Below are 20,679 nucleotides of genomic sequence, written 5' to 3'. Positions count from 1 at the left end.
TGTGTGCGTGAGAGAGAGAGACCGGGTCTTTGATGTAGACAGGCTGATCACAGATCAGATACACGCGCTTCGTATCCAGAAAGCCAACCCCTCTCCCTCCCTCCCTTCCTCTCTCTGCCTTTGATCTCGGTCTGCCCTCGATCCGCAGCGGCTCGGAGTCGAGCCGTGCCGGGCTGGAGGAGCAGCAGCAGCAGCACTGGCATGGTGAGCGGACCGGTGCGGGAAACAGCCCACCACACCTCTCACCGGTCAGCTTTGGACTTCTAAGCGACACTCTGTAATCAGCAGGCCCCGTTTGTAGCAGGTAAGAAGAGCTTTGATGTCGCTTTTAGACGCTCGTAGATAAACGACAGACCGAGCGTTGATTGTATCCACAGGACGGGACAAACCTCGCTTTAAAGGCAGGAGACGACTGAAACTCTCAGTCTGTGCACGCGTATTTGGAGAACTTATTCTCCAGTATCCAGTCTATGGTTGCAAAATGTAGTTTTCATTATTTATTTATTCATTTACACACTTTGAAAAGGAAGAAGAAGAATGACACGTCCGTTTTGCAAAGCTGTGGATGCTGTCTTAACAGTTTTCCACATAAAGGAATTTTAATCTTTACTCACACACTGTCTGTATAGTTTTATAGGCTACTTATTTACAATGAGCTTGAGCTATATTGGTGTTTATAGTCTGAATATTCAAACGCACAACTTCCATGTTTTTATGTGATATTAAACGGGTTTCCTCCCTCCCTCCCTTCGTGCTGGCATAGCCTATCTGGTTTCTTTGTGAACTAATTTTCACTTAAATACCCAATAAAAGTGTTTTGTGTTTTTGGTGGGTAAGGTTTGTCCGCCCAGCAAATTTGCATTTAACAAACCTTCAGCAAATCAGTGCTGTTTAAAAGTTTAACCCTGAGCTTGCTTGTATTGGGTGGAGAAGAATCAAATCACATCATTGTGTTGTTTAGTCTCAGATGATTTTACCCAACCAGCCTTTCTTCCTGATAGACTCTGCACTTTTTTCTTTTCTTTTTGTTAGGGTCTATAACTCTATAATAACATACTTGTGCACACTCACTTGTCTGATTGCTGTTTTTGTTCTTTCAGCTTCAAGCTCTGAGTGGCCCATCAAAATGGTTAGGATGCTTCAGAACACCTTCTCACTTGTGCTAACGTTGCATGTCCTGTATTCATCTCTGGTAAGTTTTAAAAAAAAATGTTTGCACAAACTTAAAATGGATAATTTTGCTTTGCATGTCTTGTCTGTTGCAATGTGTGCAAGGGAAGCTGGATGACACGTGAGCCAAATGCTTTCAGCTGTTTAAACAGTTTGTATATATTCTGCAAAAGTGAAAAACGGCAGATACACTGCATATGCGTTAAATAGGCGACTGCTCAACCTGTGGGATCAGTAAAATCTTTGCTGAAGAGATTGTCAACCGCTGTCTCTGGGCTTAGCATTCACTGCATTGTTGCTTTTGACTTAGATTCTGCTGCTGAAGCTTTACAGTTTTCCCACAGGGCTCATTCAGGTTCGATCTTATCTCTTCCCTGTAGGATCGAGACTTATTTTCAAACAGGAGTCCCAGGGTTTGAAGGGAAGGGAGGGCGGCCTCCATAAATGATTATGGAATCAGACTGCTTTATCTGTTCTGGATGAAATGCAGGAATCTTCTAACTTTCTCCAAATGATTGTCTCTCATTCAGATTCACGCGAGAGCCGAAGAGCAGACCAGAGAGTGCCGAGAGCAGGAGTACAAGGACCGCTTTGGAAACTGCAAACCCTGCAAGCAGTGTGATGCAGGACAGGAGCTTTCAAAGGTTGGATTTCTTCTAAACTTTTTTGATTTGTCCACAAGAGCGTTTTCCCAAAAAGCAGTGTGTGCCTCGGTTTATTTAAGAAATGGAGAGTGTTGTAATCCATAACAGGTCAGCCGAGTCAGTTTCCCAGAGCTGAACAAAGTTGGCGGGATTTGTGGGGGAAAACTGTTGGTTTATGAAAAGAATGGACATCACTGTTTAGAAAAGTGTATCTTTCCCAGGGAACAGACATTATTTATTACTTCCTGTCTTTCATACACAAAAACAGCCAAGCTGTTATTAGCTTTTGTAGAACACCGACCCTTCATTAATCAGTCACACCCATACTTTTGACCTTCTGCAGCTGAATGGCTTCCATTGTTTTTCCCCCCATTGCGCCTCGTCCAAACTTATTGTCTTTACTGTTTGAAGGCAGCCATGCCTAAGCTTGCTGCTCTTTCGACTGGGAATACAGTTTTTTCCACCACCTTAGCCACAGGTTTTTTTTGTGTGTGTGTTTGTGTGTGTGCGCTCGCTTTGTACAAACAGGCCTATTTAGTGTCAGTTAAGGCTGGTAAGCAGAGGCTTTCCTCTCTGGCAGCAGCTATGTGCCTACCTACTTCTGCAAGTGTAGGCAGTGATGTAAAAGTGAGTAACTGAATTAATGAGTTTGATTTAATAATGATAGTGGAACACATTAAACCTTGCATATCCCCTTCCCTGCGCGCTGGTACGACACAGTAAAAAAGCTGAGATAATTAAACCAAAGTTTCTCATTTCTTTGAACACCAAGTCCCCACCTACCTGCTGTTAAAACCCACTGTTTGCATGCAGCGGCCAATCAGAAGGAAGGTGAGGGAAAGGCAAGCTAAAACGGCTTATTTCATACAACGGGAATACTGAGGGGCCACATGACTGATTGTTTTGAGTTATTTTGAATTATGAATCATTCAAAGCTACTCTAGTAGACTCCAAAAAAATTGGTCCTCTTTGAAGGGTAATATCTCTAACACTTTTGTCTTTGTGCTGTTTGATTGATTGTTTGATTGATTGATTGATTGATTGATTGATTGATTAAAAAGCAGCACAATTATTATAAAAGCATGTATATTTGACAGCGAACTGTCAAAAGCAAAAATGAAAACTTCCAGACTGCAGGATTTGCTGCAGTAAAAAAAACATTAAAAGCTCTTAAAGTGAAGAATATACTGCACATAAAACATCTGCTAAACTGACTTTACACTTCAAAACATCTTTTAGCACGGATGAAAAACTCTGTATCCCCCCCCCCCCCCCCCCCCCCGACATCTGTTGCACACATGCATTTAAGTCTGGATCGCCTTTAATCTCAGTGCACACAGACATGCACTCTGTGGTTGCTGATACGCTTCAGTAGTCCTCGTGTTCCCCTGCAGCGTCGACGGGCATGAATGCCGCGAGCCACCCTGGGGTCCTGGTTAATAATTGGCTGCCTCATTCTTTCTCTGAAGGTAGCGGGATGCCGGCTCAAAATGGAAACCTGGGCCTTGCTCTAGGAGAAAGTTTCCCAGAGAAACAACTTTGTGATCTGAGCTCAGACAATCTGTCTGTATTCTCAAAGGCTAGCCTGACTGTCGAGAGGGAAGCAAAAAACTTTTGGAGTCCCTCTGTGCAGCTGCCATAGAGATCTCAGAGGAATGTGGCCCAGTTTGCTCTGGAAGTTTGCCTCTGGAAGCTGCTCTGAGGCTGGCTGACAAACATCAATTAGCTCCTCCACGCTAACTGTTGCTAAAAGAACCACCCATACAGAGGGAGCATCAATTAAAACCAGTTCTCCCTGACGTACTTCACTTCAGGTTTCATTATAGGAGGTTACTTAGTTAAGCTGTGTTGCATCAAGCATGAAGGTGAAGGCGTAAATCGCCTTCCAATGCATGCTGGAAGATTGCCGGGGGCATTAAAAAAGCGAGGCAGGAACACAACTTTGGCATGTCAGCATCTTGTAGAATGTAAGGGAGAGTGTAGCATTTCCTCTGGCCACACTTCTGGGACAAAGGACTTCTGGGTGGCACTGGCTAAAGAGAGGGAGCAACAGGCAGCAGAAGTGTCAGAGTCACAGTGATCGTTGTGTTTAAACAAGCCAGGCTGTAGTAGAGTTTAAACAGAAATAAAGAGAGCGCGTTATGTCCCACACAAAACACCTCTTTCAAGTAGCACGCCGTTGTTTTTCGTTGTGTTTCATCCCCCGGATCAGATGACTGGCAGAGCCTCCCCGCCCCCCTTGTGATTCCCTCTTAATCTCAGAAATATCTGTGCGTCTGAACTTGCTTCAGGTCCCAGCCAGCACACCCCCAGCACCACCGCCTTCTCTCCCCACACTACAGTGCTGTGTTGTGCTTGGCAGTCTCGCCCAAAGTAGATCAGGAGATAGGGCAGGGAAGCGGGATGTTAAGCATCAGTTTTTCTACGTGTTTTCAGGTGAAAAGCGCACGAGAGAACTTCATGCAAAACTATGGGAGCAGCCACGCTTTGAGGTTTATTTGCTTTAGTTGGGGTTTTTCCCCGTCTTTTTGCACACTACAGTTCAAATAGTTTTCTCCACAGATGATCGCCTTGATGCCCTCAAAAATGTTTTAACAGACTGTTTGTTACATTGCCCTTTTTGGGTATATAATGACTCCCGTCATCACAGATTTCCGCAGCAGAGTGCAGGCTTTCCTTTAGCTGCTGAACACGTCTCAGTTGGGTCTTTGTTGAGCTTTGTTAGCGGGGATAAAAGAAGAAAGGGACGGCTCCTTGATCAGAGGGGCAGGAACTGGCTCCATTTTCCTTTTGTTTCAGTGCTCTGACCTGCTTGTGTCTTTCGTAGCATCAGCCTTTCCTGCCATGCGGTGCCCCATGGACAGAGCTCGTGCCAGTGCCGGGCTGAGCGAGGACGAATCATCCCGGGGCCCCCTCCTTCATGAAGAAGTGGGTCACAGAACCACTGCGCGAGCGGGCTTGGCCGTGCGTTCTTAAAGATCAGATTCAAGAGTCTCTCTCTCTCGTGGTGTGCAATTGTGGGCAGCCAAATCTTTATCCTGACTTTCCCCCCTCTTTATCACTCATCGGTCACCCACATCCACTCCCCTCCCTGGGTTCTTCTGGTCTGCACGACTAGAGGGGTAAGGCCTTATATGGCGAGTTCACAGCAACAGCTGCAGAAGTCCAGCCTTATGGGTCCACCTCGGGCCAGGCCTTGCCCAGGGGTTCAGTGTCAGGCTCACATGTGTTTGGCTGGAAGCACTAAATTCCTCATCATCTTCTGTCCTGACTCTGTGGTGCCGTCACAAGATCACATCTTAGACTCCAGCCTCCATTTTTATTTCTTGCCAGCACGCTTCGCCAATCCTCCCTCCCGCCAATCATATCTAAACCTTCATCCCACATTCCAACAGGAACGCACGCCCGGCCGGTGAAACGGGACACGGGTGAAGAGAGAAGAGAAGGGAGAAGCCCTGTTTGAAGCTGACCTTCACTTTAATGATATACGAGCACCCCACCCCACCGCTCCCTGTGTATCTTCCTGGATTTAGATTTCAGTGTGGTAATGCTGGATAACAGGAGGGCAGCTGCTGTGGAGCTGATAATGAATGATCGATGTATGATGTCATTCCCTCGGGGTAACGTCAGCTGTCATGGAAATGTCAGTTTGTCACTGAGGTCTCGCAGAGTCATTTTTAGAGATGTGACACAAAGAGAGGGAGAAAAACAGACAGAGGAAAGAACTGAAACAGTTTTGGCTTCTCCTTAGGAAAACTTTATAATGTTGCTTTAAAATGTTGAAGACTTTTGTGTTTCTACTTTGCCAGCTGATATAAAGACTGGGAAAGTCTTAAAAAACTCACACAAGCAAAAAAATATATACACATTCAATTCCACACAACCAATAAAATAATAAAATCATATCTTTTAATTTACATTATCCTTATTTTCGCTTCGTTCAGGTGATATTGAAGGGCTTTTTTAGGCATTAGATCATTCACACAGTTGAAGGAAGCTGTGCTTTTTATGTGCACTTTGAATTGCTGAACACAAAAAGAGTATTCATCTTGTTTTCTCCATATACCTCTCCATAATCCTTGCCCCCTTCCTGAAGCGTTTCCTTTGCTTTGCTGGCCTCTCAATCAACGGGACACTCACTGAGTCTGCTTGGAGTGGGAGTCCCACACAAACGCAGCAATAAACCTGCAATAATACAACAGTGGGTGTCCCCTCCAGCCTTTATTATTCAAATGCATGGCCTTTCTGGGTCTTGCAGCGGAAGGCTACTCATTCATACTGACAGAGTCAGGGAGCTTATTGCCAGTGTAAGATGGACTCTCAAAAGAGGCAGGCCACTGTTCTCGTCTGATCCCGCGAGCCAAGATCGTTCTTTAATTCCAGACCCCCGGTAGTCCGCATTCAAGCCCTCTTTTCACCAGCTGCACATCACCCCAAACCAACAACCCCACCTCTTAGCCGGTGTATTTCTTCCATTAATCCTTCCAGGAATGTGGCTTTGGTTATGGAGAGGATGCCCGGTGTGTGCCCTGTCGGAGCAGTCGCTTCAAAGAGGACCGGAGCCTGCAGAAGTGCAAACCCTGCCTGGACTGTGGACTCATCAACCGCTTCCAGAAGGGCAACTGCTCCACCACGAGCAACGCCGTGTGTGGCGACTGCCTGCCAGGGTGAGAGGACGCATCTTGCTGGTCAGTTTTACGAAAACCTACACGTTAATGGCATCTGTTTCGGTTAACAAACATGTGATTTTGTGTCTTGCACAGATATTACAGGAAGACAAAACTAAGCGGTTTCCAGGACATGGAGTGCATACCTTGTGGAGACCCTCCACCTCCTTATGAGCCCAACTGTAAGCACCTTTGCTTTCTCTGACCTCCTCTAAAAGTTGGACTAACACGAGTGGGAGATTTTGTCCACTGTTCTCATGAACACACCCCATTCATTCCTAACTCACAATAGACGATGTTTTAACATGAAACAACAGGGATACAATAGTCCAAAAGCAAACATCATCCTCCATGACAAACTTTTGAACTCCTTGCCAAACTGCTGCTGGAACCAAAAAAAAAAAGGTGCCGGGCACGCACATGCCAGCACACGGTAGTGGAGTAACCAGCACCGCAGCCATATTTCATTCACCAGCCCTCGCTGAGCCGGCCAGCTACGCTATATGTGCAAATAAATGCTTGGATTTACAAGCTGAGCAGTTGAAAAGCTGAGTAGCATAATAGTGGATTTGCCAACAGTGGATTATATTAGTTCAGAGCATGTCACTCATTTAAAAAAAAAATCTGTTTGGATTAAATGCGCAAACTTCCTTAAACAAAAACCCAACGGCGTTCCTAATAACGACCCTAATTTTCTTTCTCTTTGTCCCAGCACCAAAGTAAACATGTCTGCAGGAGTGTGCCGCTTCGAGCAGCATCATTTATTTCCATTATGCAAAAAAACCCCAAAAAACAAGGAGGTGTGCTCCGATGCATTCACAAAGCATTGTGGGCTTGCATTCATGTAGGCTGCAGATCCAATTAACTTCTTTCTTCTGGCCTTTGTAAGTAGTTAAGTGCAACCTTATGATTTCACGTTTCCACATAAACCCAACAGGCGAGTGAACTTATACCTTTTGGTAATTGAGTGTGACTTCCTGATGGCGGAGGATACGGCAGCTGTTTCCAACAAGGCTTTTTGTTTTTGGCAACAAGAACATCGGGGCTGTTCAAGCCAGAGTTAACACCCCTGTGTCAAATAAACGAGGACAGCTCTGGGAAAACTCTTAAAAAGGGGAAAAAAAACAGAAAAACTTTTTTAAACTTTGCGCACGAGCCCCAGGTGTAAAGAAGAGTCGCTTCATCGGATCGTCTGCTCCCTGTTGGGTTTTTCATCTTTGTATCTCTGTCGGTGTAGCGCGTGTAATGAGCGCCGGCCTTGGGGCAGCCCCCCTCCCCGTCTGCACGTTCGTCCATCTGCGCAGCTCCCCGTTTTGATAATAGTGCAGCCCCCGTGAAACAAAATGGCCATTGTGTCTGAGAACATAGCTGGTAGTTAGCTCCTACAGAGACTCTCAGTGGAACATTTCCAAATGTTTGAAAATCTCGCCCCCCTTCCCTCCCTCCACCTCTGCCTCCAGTGTTATCTTGAGCAGGGTGGTGAAAACTTAAAGGGCAGATCATTCTAATAGGCCACACTGGGCCCGGGGGCTGGTGGTGGTGGTGGGGGTAAAGGTGCAGCTGTGCAGGGGAGGTATGCTGCCGTCTGTGGTGGACTGTAAATCTCAAACCCCTCCTTTCTTCTCCTCCCTTTTTCTTTTATGCCCCCCCACCCACCCCACCCCCACCTCCCCCAGTGGCTTCTTGGAGCTGAGTTAAAAATGAGGTTGTGTTTTATGGATTCCCTTCAGCCTCTTTAATGCGTTTCATCTGCTGAAGTTCTTCACTGTCACGGTAGATCTCAGAGACTAACACACGGGCGTGCAGACAGATACGTGTGCACGCGCGCACACATACACACACTTGTTGAAGGAATGCTACCTGCTCTTTGTGGCTTGTCCCGGTATCACATTTATTACAGTGTCAGAAAGGATTTAGAGCGAGTCAGACGGGAATTTGATCCTTATTTTTGTTCAGAGAACAGAGAAACAGTGCCGTCAGCTATAAACCACAGTTATATTATTAGGTATATTTGAGGCAGGTTGGAAAAACTGTGCTAATATTACTACTTCCTGATAGTGCTACTACACACACTCACTTGCCACTTTAATAGGTACAGCTTGCTAATAACAGGCTGGTCCCTCTTTTGCCTTCAGAACAGCCGATTCAACAAGGTGCAGGAAACAGATTTTGGTCCAATCTCCCACTGGAAACATCACAAAGGTGCTGTATTAGATTGAGATCTGGTGACTGTGGAGGACATCTGAGTACAGTGATGTGAACATGGTCAGCAAGAATACTTTAGTAGGCTGTGGTGTTTAAGCAATGCTCAGCTAGTGCTTAAGTATGTCAAGGAAATATCCCTGAACAATTACACCACCAGCAGCCTGATCTGTCGATTCAAGGGAGAGTGGATGGATGTTTTCATGTTGTTTACTCCAGATTCTGACCCTACCATCTGAATGTTGCAGCAGAAATTGGGAAAATGCCACCCTGTCTGATGAGTCTCATTGCATGTAGCCTCAGTTTTCTGTTCTAAGCTGACAGGAGTGACATCCATTGTGATGGCAGTCCTATTTAGAAATTCATAATGCTAGAGAAAAAAAACAGAGCTTATAGATATATGTCATTAGCATATTTCTCTACCTTAAATTTTATACCACATAACATGTTTCGACTCTGATAGAGCTCCATTATAAAAGCATTCAGGCGTTTTGACAGCTCCCAATTAAATACTCCAAACCTTTTGTTCAGCTCTACTAAAGAAGCTCTTAAAATAGTGTTCATAGACGGTCAAAGAGCCTTCAGAGGTGTAAAGAAGTGCTTCTTTTATTTGGACTTTGTGGCATTCCATAAAGTCAGCAGGCTATGAAAGGCTGTGGTTTATTGGTCTGGTTTGTATGCAGATAATATCAGCAGGTGAGCTCTCTTCAATGGACCAGTGTTGGTCTGTGTTTGCTGCAGCTGCTGCGTCTCCGATAACAGGCTGGCTTGTGATGCTCGCTTCGGATGAGCTGAATTTGACCATGACAATGAAGGCAGAGTTTAAACATAACGGTCAGACGTCAGATACAGTACAGAGAGATTATTGGCATAACTCTCACAAAACACAAACATGCTGATATTTCAGCGTGTCAGTGTCAGTGTCAGTGTGGGGTGAGGAATATATATTTTACCAATGGCATACAGTACTGTGCAAAAGTCTTGAGCTACCCCTCATTTCTTTATATTTTCATAGGAAATTTGGGGAAGAAGGTGTTTGCAGTGTGTTTAGGATCATTGCCATATTGAAAAAGTGAAGCTGTTGTCAATCAGGTTTTTTCTAATTGGTACTGCATGGTAGATTAAAATCTGAGGGCTGAAATGTAGTCCCAAACCATTTCTTGACGGCTAATGCGGCCATTTCTGATAAAGCTTCAGTGAACAGTAGATGATCAACTGAAGTGACAGATGTATCACTCAGGTCCTGCGTGAGGCCTTTTTTTTTTTTTTGTATTTCTTAAGGTTACGGCTTTTTGATCTGCTGTAGATTTCCGTTTGTCCCTCAATCTGTGCTGTCATTCGCATTTTTCACAGATTCAGCTAAAGATACTGGAACAAATTGTGTTTTTGCCACAGGTCAGCAGTAACAAGTAATGTTCTTTGCCAAGTTGTTTGTTATGTATGGGCACAAGGCTGGTTCATGCCTTGAATTAGGTGCTTGAATGATTGACAGGTCAGCATTAGGTGGCTTAACAAACAGAAAGAAAAAAAATCCTCTGAAAATGGTCAGGTACAAGGAGTGGACTGAACATGAGTAAACGTAACTGAAAAAGCAGCCAATGTCCAAAGAAAAACTTCAGAAAGCCTGAAGAACTATTGTTTGACATCACATTCAAAGTCTGGCTCCTTATTTGCATATTAAAACCACTATTTTAGAAAACTGGCCAGATATAAACAAATGGTCTTACTGTAAGTAATCAGCTGGGTGCTTTAATGGCAATAATGATTAGATTATGAAAAAAAAAATACTAATAGGCACTTTGAAGCTGTACATCTATTTACACTTTTTTTCCAGGTAAAAAACTATTTCCTACCAAATACCCTTTCGATGAAAACCTTTGAATCCATCAGGTAACATGAACTTTGAATCCAGCTGTAACCACTGTTCAAATGTCTATTTTGTAAAAGTCTGCACATGAGAAATTACATTAATAGTGCCTCAGTTGCATATTTAAACAAACAAAAATCACTAAACATAGAATATAATGTAAATAGTCAAGTGTGTAAATTTTTACTGGGATGTGTTATCCCATTTGTCTCCGCTGTCATTTAGTGTTTATTGATGCCGGAGCAGGATTGAATGCTTCACTTCACACAAAGTCTTTAGGCACAAAATCCCCTAAATAAAGTGCATTTTAGATTTTTTAATAACAAGCAATAAGTCATGTTTCTGACATTATGTTCTTTTCTGTGCTTATCTCAAACGTATCCTTTACTCTGCCCCCTCGGTCAAACTGAGTATTGTAACTCCGCTTGGTTATTATTATTATTTTAGTTGGTCTCTTTTTCTCCCCCCCCCTTTTTAAAGGAATGTTAAAATACCCCTATCCCCTATCTGTCTGCATTAAAGAAAAAAAAAAAAACCTCCACAAAGTTAAATGTTTACATTGCATAACAAAGAGCTCTTGGAAGTAAAAAGGCTCAAACCAGCTGTCTGTATGATTAATATACTGAAAGCAAACAGCAAAGTTTTCTCAAACAAATGTCATTCATTATATTTGCCATACTTTTCAGTATGCTTTGCATCCATGATGATCAGAGACAGTAATGCTAAGCTAGTTGCACGTGTTCTCAGAGATAAGTTTATTCCAATCACACTGCTTTTGTTTTTTTGTTCACCTCTTCTTAAAGCTGCAGACTAATGTGGAGACGTGCAGCTTACATGCTACACATGTTACCCTGTCTCCTGATATCTCATCACCCAGGATGTCTGTGCCACACTGTTTCTGTGTATTGCTGTGATTAAAATCTGGAGAGGATTGAGAACGTGCTGCTGCAGACGTGCTTAGTTTTATAACCCTGCTAAATTTACATGGGTTAAGAAAAAATGTTGCCTAACCTTAAAAAAACAAAACAAAACAGCGTTTAGAAAGAAAAGGTGCAGCAAACTTGTTTTTATTATGTGTTGCAAATCAGGTTTAAAAACTACTGCGTTTAAAAATCTGCCAAATCAAATATCCTCGGCAACCTTGTGTGATTAACATTTGGGATAAATAACACACGTAAGAGTTCAACATTTAAAACCAAATTTTAAGTTTGTTTTGCAATTTTTGGTTGTTTGTTTGTTTCTCTATCAAAGTATAAATCCTAAAGCCAACATATTTTTATCTGCTAATAAGGCTAAAGATTCAAATAATTTCAGAAAGTTGCAAAAAAAAGCTTCAGACTCCTCTTCACGCTTGGTTTTTGACAGTTTTTTCTACTCTTTGCTCTGTATGATGTCAGAGTGTTGATATGCCTAATTTGGTCATTTCTGGCACAGCAGCCCCACCCACCTCCTTGTTCAAATTATTGTTTATTTGCGGCAGCCAATCAGGAGGAACGTGGCTCACAGAGAGAAAAAATGGAGCTCAAATGGCTTGTTTCACATGTAAGATCTAATATCCCTGTGTTGGTGTTGTTCCTACATCATCAGAATAATGTTGGTCAAGGATCAACATTGTCTGGTCATTCACTTAGCATTAGCCAGAAAGTTAGCAATGACTTTACTTTCCTGCTTTGGTGGTCGACTGTGTGTAGCAACTAGTTGAGAAAATTCAGGGACACTCAGCAGGTAAGCAGACAGACATTTTTGCTTGGGAGTCGGCAAAAGGGCAAAATAAAAAGCTTCAAAACTGACAGTTACTGTTAAGTGTATGCTAATGCTACAGCTCTGTCTATTGTTTGCTTCCATGTTTGCACAAAGTGGCCAAAAATACCACATAAAGCAGCTTTAAACAGCGTTAGAAAACACATAGAAGTTTTCAGTCTAGCTGCTCTTAGTTTACATTTGGAGCCTATATTTTATCTATATCTGTGGGGTGTTGAGAAGGATAATTATACATAGCAGGAGCCAATTTTTTTTGTCCAAACAGCATTAATCCACATTATACGCTGATGTTCTTCATGTGTGGGAACTTGAGCTGCATTCTTTGTAAGCCTGCCCTGTCCATATGAGTTTTTGTCTTTGTGTTAAAGGTCACGAAGGTGGGTACACACACTGACATCACATTTCCCCTCAGGAAGGAGGACTGTAATGCCACGCTCACACACTCAGTGACACAACATTAAGCTTTCCCTCTGCCACATACACACTCCTATGTGCCCAGTATATCTGCCTCTTGATTTAAAAGCTGTTAGGGCAGCCTGAGGGTAGAGGGGGGGAAACGACTGTAAATCATCTTCTGCAGAGTATGAGACAGAGGCAGATGAAAGAATTTAACATGGAGTCTTTTCTCTTTGAACTCTACTTTTTTCATTAGCATGGAGATTACTGACTTGAGGCAAATAAAAGTTGATAGGCTGAGAACTCTTTTAAGAAAAAGGTATTATCCTCATTTTTGTCGTCGTTGTTTTAACCCTTTTTTGTGTCTGATACCTTGCTGGTAAACTGTACTTCACATTTGTCTCCTTTCTATTTCCTGGGCAGGCAGCGGGCGTGTGAATCTGGTGCCGCTGCCCTCGGTAGTGACCAGTCCACGGGACATGGCTCTGGCTGCGGTCATCTGCAGCGCTCTTGCTACAGTGCTGCTGGCCCTGCTCGTTCTGTGTGTCATCTACTGCAAGAGGCAGCTGCTGGAGAAGAAGCCCAGCGGTGAGTCCCGATGCTCTGAAGCCGCATGTTTCACATTTTCTTGTGTCCAATATAACCATCGGAATAAGAGCTGGAACTTAATGAGCGTGGTTGTGGCAGATGTGTAAAGTAAGATTAAAGTTTTAGTGCAAGAACGTTTTCATGCACCTTGACAACACAGCAAGCATTGGACTTTGAACGCCCGCATCAGGTGCTGAACTTTCAGGGCACAGTAAAATTTCTAGTTCGATATGTACTCTAGTCAGGCGTTCCAAAAACAAAGGAAAGCTCATCAGTGTTCCAAAACGAATTTAGTTATACAACATCAAACAGTGTAGATAAGATGGCGATAAGTTATCTCAAACGTGTGCTTTAAGACGTGCCGAGAGGGCAGCTATGTGGAAGCTGCAGTCTGTAGTCCTTACACAACGTAATCAGAGGTTTACACACCCCTTTTGGGCATGAATGTCGTGGTTATTTTTGGCTATTTATGGTTATTTTGCACTGTTCTTTTTCCAGTTGCACAGCATACAGCCATGGGATTTAAAAAAACAAGACTTGGATGCACAAGTTTGAAATTATTTTGGATTTTTGGTAGTTTCTTTTTGCCAGCATAAAAAGGATTTGCTTGATAGCACTCAGTGGATTGACCAATATTCAGAACAATGGGAAAGTCCAAGGAACTCTGTGAAGATCTAAGATTTAGACAAGTAGGGAAGGTCTCTTTGAGGTATTTCTAAACAACTGCAGGTTTTAAGATCATCAGTTCAAATAACTGTACGAGTAGATCCTCGTGCTCTTCTGAAGTTTGCAGCTGCCCACATGGACAAGTCTTCTAGGGAAAGGTTTTATTGTCAGATGAGACAAAGATTGAGCTGTTTGGCCACAATGACGAGAGATATGTTTAGAAGAGTAAAGGTGAGGGTTTCAAACTTAAGAAGACTGTATAAACTGTCAAGCATAACAGTGGTAGCTTCAGCTTTACCTCAAATAAACAGCTAAACATTTAAAACTTGGGCACAGTTGGGTGTTTGAACAGGACAATGATTCCAAACGCACATCAGAACTGGTTTTGGGATAAAGCAGGCGAACATTAAGCTGTGAACTATGGTAAAAGCCAGGTCCGTACCAGCAACTCATTTGAATGGATTTAAATTCAAACTTGTGCACCCAATTCCTGGTCTTGAAAGTCGTTAAAGATGTATGCAATCCAACCTGGAAAAAGAACAAAGAAATATTCTGCATATGAAGGGACTCCATAGCTGTAAATAAGGCAGCTGTATGAACATGCCATTGCTCCTTTTAGCTCTAAGAACAGGGTGCAGTGTTGAGCTTTATCAAACCCTGATGTTGCATATTTGCGGCATTCTTGAGTCCAAAAATGCCTCAATATGTGAAACGTCCCCAGGCAAAGAATTAATGACATCACGTTTCCCTTGCTGTGCTTGCTCCAAACAAAGAGTGCGGTAGAAGTTACCAAGGAGGTACCAGTTGTGTATTGTTTTTTTGGTTTTTCATACTTGTGTGATGTAAAGTGAGTTAATTATTTCATCAGTAGTTTCAGCCAGTAGAAACACGAACCCCGCCCTTCACTCCAGCGAAATGCTAACAGTTGTTTTTTTAAATTATACAAAGGAATTTTAATTGGTCTTATGGACCCGAGGGTTGTAAGGCATTTCCCAACGCATAAGAGAGCATGTAAATTTAGTAGATAAACACTTCGGTTGGAGCTGGAAGGATTTCACCTGACAGAAGTCATAATACGAGCAAAGTTGTACCACACTGGTTTCTATAATTAGTCTTAAAAGTCCCACCTTTTATTTGGTAGTTCTCAATCGAGGTAATAATGCTGTTATAAAAGTTTCACAGTCATTACTTAATCTGTCATCTCTGTGTGTTTCCTCAGCAGCTTCTCTGAGGTCTCAGGACTGTCCCTACCGCGGAGCAGAGCTCTCCTGCCTGGACGCCCGCTGGCTCCATGACTTTCCACAGAGACCTTGCTGCCAGTGTCACCTGAGCCCCGGACACACCTGTGGTATGCTGCGGTTCACATCAAAGGGATTTTGCACTGAAATCGACAGACAATGACTACAAACGCTGGGTGAATTTCTGTTTGTGTAAAGTTGTGTCCCTGTGTGTGCTGTTCAGGTCCCGTCCATCTAATCCCGTCTCTGTGCTGCGATGAGAGCTGCAGTCTGGGCCGCAGCCAGGGTAACAGTCCTTTCCAGTCCCAGATGAGTCTCAGTGAAGGGTGAGGATAAAAAAATACAACTGATATTTTAAGAGAGTTTTTTTTTTGTTTTTTTACAGCACAAAGAGCAACTAGCTGAGGTTAAGATGCTGCTGCTGAGTAACTCCATATTACTTGCATTACATTAAAGCTTATGATAACATGCTTGGTTTGGTTAACACCTTTATCCAAACATTTGTCAGCACAGACAGAAATGACTAAGAAACCAGCAGTGTTTGCACTACTTGGCTCTGCTGAGTGGCTAATAGATAAATTCAACATTAAAGCTCATGTCCAGCTCTGCATTTTTATTCTTTATTCTCTACCAGACTAAATGTGCATGATTCACAGTTCAAAACAAGATTTTTAGCTACTCTCTCTTTAACCTTTCTACTGATTGGTTGCCCCTTGCAAACAGAATGTCTGATAATCAGGTGGGTGGAGCTTCAGAGTAGGCTAGTCAGCTGCAACATTGGTACCCTTCTGCTTTACCGCCTCAGGCCCAACGTTCTATTTTCAGGTGTTTCAACGAGGTGTTGCAGATACGATTTAAATGACACCTTTGAAGTGCTGACAGCACGCAGAAGCCACAGGGTGTGGCTGCAGACAGATTTGGGATGATATTAACTACAATTTTCTTAATTATGCTTCCCAGAAATGCAAACATGGACGAGGAGCTGGAAGGACATCCCGAGGCCGTCTGTAGGGCTGAGTGTTTTGATGAACCTGCAGAAGGACCTGGGGCGGTGGGAGAAGAGGAGGATGAGGGGGAAAGGTGCGGGTTGAGGGACAAATCCCCTGAGAGGAGCTCACGGAGCTGCAGTGAAGCTGTGACAGATGTATCGACTCAGGAAGGTGAGGCAATATTAGCTCAATTCATCTTTCAGAGAAGAAAACCAGAAACTGATGGATTTTTTTTTAATTGGTTAAAAAAAAATTAAATTCTTCATGTTTTATTGGTGTATTAACTCACTTGCTTGTGCAAAGAAAAAAAATCACATGGCCTCTCCCATGATTTAAAACACAGGCTCGGTATGAAATAAATCCCATAATCCCTGCTGAGAGTTAGAAGCTGTTCATCAACTGCTTTCAAACTCACGGCTTGCCTTTTTATAGCCTTGGACGCGACTCTGTGTCCATGAGGAGCAGCTGGTAAATAAAGTTCTTTGATGTAGACAAGACTGTCCTGTTTTAAGTCAGGTTCTTGGCTGGGCGAGGGTAGATACGTTACTAATCACTGCGTGTCTGCATTCCTCTTCCTGCTCTCTTTCCAGGATGACATAGATTTCTTTGGCTTGTGTTCCACCCTTGAACCACCCTGGACTCGACAACAGCCGTGGCCGGATCCTGTCTCGGATTTCTCACTAGTTCACCCCCATCAAACACAAAAAAACAAAAAACACCGCAACCACCACTACATACACCCAGACAACCAGTGTGGCCACTCTGCCCACTTCAGAGCCCTCCATCTACCAGAACATGTGCTTACATGCAAACAAAAGCATAGAGACTGTGAATTCGTTGACCCAGAAGGTAAAAATCATATGAAGTTCAAATGTCGACCTATTACTGCGGAGCGCAGTGAATCAAAATGAGCCTCTGCTCTGCATCGAGAATGTCTTGCATCTTCATGTGTAAGAGAACAAGCAAACAAACAAACAAAAAAACTGTACCGCTCATTTAGCAGCTGGTGTTATGAAGCTTTTGTGTGTAAAGTTTGAAGTGTGATGAAAAGTGTCAAAAGTGATTATGTTGCACATTGAAGACAATCTTGATAATATGGAACAAGTTAAGATGAGGAATGTCTAAGTGATAAATGTGTTGTAGATACTGTAAGATAGTAAATAGGTCAATATTTTTGTAACATAGATAGGCATCATGTATGTCCCCCTCCCATGCACCCAGTTATGACGATGGTTGCGTTTGGTCACCTCCATGTGCCATTTTTGTAAATAAACCACTTGAACATGTTTACATACATTCTGTCATCATTTTTATTTTTTGTTAAATGTAAAAATTCTTTAATGAAATTAAAAAGTCAGTCATATGGATGAAGTTCTGAGGTCTTTTTTTTTTTTAATCAATAACTACGAACTCATAGTATGTAATGCGCTGCTTTGAATCAGTCACTCACTCATGTGATAATAGACTTCTCTGCATTGAATCATTACTTGTTAATCTCTGGTTCCCTTTCATAGCACATCTTTTGTTCTGTCTTCCTCCGCTCACCCCAACCGGTTGCAGCAGATGGCCGCCCCTCCCTGAGCCTGGTTCTGCTAAAGGCTTCTTCCTGTTAAAAGGGAGTTTTTCCTTTCCACTTGCACCAGCGTTTGCTCATAGGGAGTCATATGATTATTGGGTTTTTCTCTGTTGTATTATTGTAGGGTCTACCTTTTCATATAACGGGCCTCAATGTGACTGTTGTTTTAATTTGGGGCAGTATGAATAAAATTGAACTGAACTGAATGTTGCTAAAGAATCAGTAATAATAAGACCAGGCAACATTTTCCAGTTTATTATGTAATTTTGGTGATCCCAATGCGAACTGTAGCCTCAGTGTCCTGTTCTTAGCTGATGAGTGTCACCTGGTGTGGTCTCCTGTAGTCCATATGCTTCAAAGTTCCCGTGTTGTTACAACCAAAGTATGCAGATGAGCACAGTTACTTGTTGCCTTCCTATCAACTCTGTCTCCTCTGACATCATCAAGGCATTTTCATCCAGAGAGCTGCCACTCACTGGATATCTTTCTTGTCAGACGAGTCTCTGTAAACCAGTTCAAAGTCACATAACTCACCTTTATTCCCCATCCTGATGCTCAGTTTGAACTTCAGCAGGATCCAGTCTGAATGGAGTGCTGCCATGAAACTGGCTGATCAGATTTTTTGTGTTAACCAGCAGATTAACAGGTAAGTGTATATTGCCATCTATTCTTCTAATTAAAAATTTTTTTTTTTATAAATATTTTTATAAATATGACAGCTGATCACCACAGAAAAAAAAAATCACTAAAGAATGATTTCATCTAAACATCTTATGTTTCTTCCAAAGCCATCTGTACAGGCGGCGTAGCACTCAGTGTGACAAGTCAACTTGTTTTGATGCCTAAAATTACACTAACATCAATACTGGGGCTGCACTTCAGTTACATTTAATCTCTGCTGATATAATTTGCTTCAGGTTTAATTGGAAATAGATCTGAAAGCAAAGCAATGTTGGAGAGACATCACACCCACGTAACTGTCAAATCACAGTTTTGCAGCCTCTGTGAGGTTCGAGCCACCCAGCTCGCTCAGGCTCCGCCTGTCTGATGGCGTGTTTACACTTTCAACAGCGACGTGAATCTGCATCTCGGAGCTGGCACAAGGCAAGCAAAGGCAGCTGCAGTCAGAGCCCAGCTGACGACTACAGTGTGAAACTGTTGGAACAGATGCAAACAGCCTCTGTGGAGCGTTTTTGTAAATATGCACAACTTCTTAAACTTCCAGAGACTGTGTGGCTTTGTGATTTATACTGTTGCAACAGCTTTTATGAATAATATGATAAGAACTGACCAAATCCTTCCTATTGTGCTGTAAAAAAACTCACAAGCTGAAGCTCTTCTTTTTCACCCCTCCCCAAACTCCTGACAGACAAAACAGATGGAGCGGTATTAATTTAAAGCCTAAACAATGTCCACATGACAGGAAGAACGGATTAAGTATTCTTCCTCATGCTGATTTGATCAGGAAAAAACCAAACCAAAACAATGTTCTGCTGTTACACAAGCTCAGAACAATCTTTTGGGGTATAAGCTGTGAAAATGATTGCATTTTGTTATTCATTCTTTCAAAAGTTTAAAGTGTTAAACTTTTTAAACTTTAAATGGTAAAAAAAAAAAAAGTTTTACAACAGTTTCAGGGTTCTTTAACTTTTTAACTGTGTGCAGCAAGAGAACATGTCAAATATATTAAATATACATTATGTTCATTTGCAGAAAACATGAAGATCTTTAGAAACCGTGACTATAAAATATGACGGCATGTCTTTGATTTCTCCAGCGTTCTCTCAATCTTTGCCTCATAAAGTTCGTTTCCTTGCAGCCAAAACTGGCCTTCAACCCTCGGAGTCCATGATGAAGGTCTCAAAGTTTGGGTTGAGCTCAGACACGAGCGCGTCCACAAAGTCCCCGATGGTGGGCCGTCTCTGCAGCATGCCTGTCACACACACACACACAAACACAGGCATTAGGGGGTGTTTGCAGGCTGCAAGGAGTGGCACCAGAATTAGTTTGCTGTTTTCAATCACTGCATCTCACTTCATTCATGCTTTCCTTAGTGCTGAAATATTTTTAATCTGATGTCAGAGGAGTGATCATAAAAAAGGAAAAGAAAAACCTTTTGTTTTTTGAGATCCTTTGAAGCAAGTGCTACATTTTTTCTCCCCAAATTAAGCTAAAATCATTTTAGGTTAATGGATTTCAGCTGCAGCACTTTTAATTCCAGCTTCTCTTCCTCAACACTACAATGGATTTTTCCCAGTGCAATGTTGCTCACCATCATCTGCATTTTGAAGTAAAGATTTAAGGACATCGCCACATTTTACCACAAAAGCGCCTCAACACATCCTAAACTACTGCAGATGTAGTGCAGCACTTTTTACTCCTCACACAGTACTTACACTGAGAAAATGGGCTCAAACACTCACACCTTAACAGGCCTCAGCTGGTAATAACGTCCATCACAGTATATGCACTAAAGTAACCAAAATGTGCAGATTTCCTGTATATTTACAATGTTTTATATTCTCTGTCTCACTCACATAGATTACACAAGAATGTGTCCAGTGTCGTGGAGCAAATATGACGGTGGAGCTGAGAGTGAGCTCTGGGAATGTCTGTGTGTTTTCAGAGCTTGTCTGCCAGCTCATGCATTGAGGACTCCCTAGCTCGCTTTACAATTCAGCAGCACGCCCGCTTTGAAGTCAGTTCATTTCCCCTTGTGCAGCTGCCAATGTAAATAGGCACTCTCCCCCTCCCCGTCTTTCCTGCATAGGTCACCTCCATTGAGTGCACGAACACACACACATGCACACACACAGGAACGTCTGCAGACACGCATGAATGGCGTCGCAAAGAGTTTCACACAGCGATCCTGAATGTAGACAGATATCAAGATGTGGACAGTCTCTCTCTCTCAC

General features: G+C 42.7%; 2 protein-coding genes across 3 annotated transcripts in view; one reads left to right on the top strand and one right to left on the bottom strand.

Annotated features, from left to right (window-relative positions):
* Window positions 1–36: 36 nt before the first annotated feature.
* Window positions 37–17,478, top strand: LOC102214917 (tumor necrosis factor receptor superfamily member 19). 2 transcript variants are annotated; one of them, XM_005720597.1, is made up of 10 exons: window positions 37–304; window positions 1,101–1,192; window positions 1,701–1,814; window positions 6,303–6,481; window positions 6,578–6,663; window positions 13,131–13,295; window positions 15,184–15,309; window positions 15,423–15,525; window positions 16,160–16,359; window positions 16,779–17,478. In XM_005720597.1, the coding sequence occupies exons 2-10, from the start codon at window positions 1,127–1,129 to the stop codon at window positions 16,781–16,783; spliced, it is 1,044 nt and encodes a 347-aa protein (XP_005720654.1). In that variant the 5' UTR covers window positions 37–304; window positions 1,101–1,126; the 3' UTR covers window positions 16,784–17,478. The 2 variants fall into 2 exon arrangements, with proteins under 2 accessions (XP_005720654.1, XP_013766036.1); XM_013910582.1 differs by having other exon boundaries at window positions 39–304; window positions 15,181–15,309.
* Window positions 17,479–19,390: 1,912 nt separating this feature from the next.
* Window positions 19,391–20,679, bottom strand: part of LOC102214644 (mitochondrial intermediate peptidase) — a 23,672-nt gene continuing 22,383 nt past the window's right edge. The window contains exon 20 of the mRNA XM_005720596.1: window positions 19,391–19,697. Coding sequence (XP_005720653.1) covers window positions 19,597–19,697 — 101 coding nt within the window. The 3' untranslated portion in view covers window positions 19,391–19,596. The remainder of the gene's footprint in view (window positions 19,698–20,679) is intronic.

This window comes from Pundamilia nyererei, unplaced genomic scaffold (genome assembly GCF_000239375.1).
Source record: "Pundamilia nyererei isolate P.nyererei 1_Seehausen unplaced genomic scaffold, PunNye1.0 scaffold00003, whole genome shotgun sequence".
NCBI classification, from domain to species: Eukaryota; Metazoa; Chordata; class Actinopteri; order Cichliformes; family Cichlidae; genus Pundamilia; species Pundamilia nyererei.
This window is presented reverse-complemented; position numbering and strand designations above follow the sequence as displayed.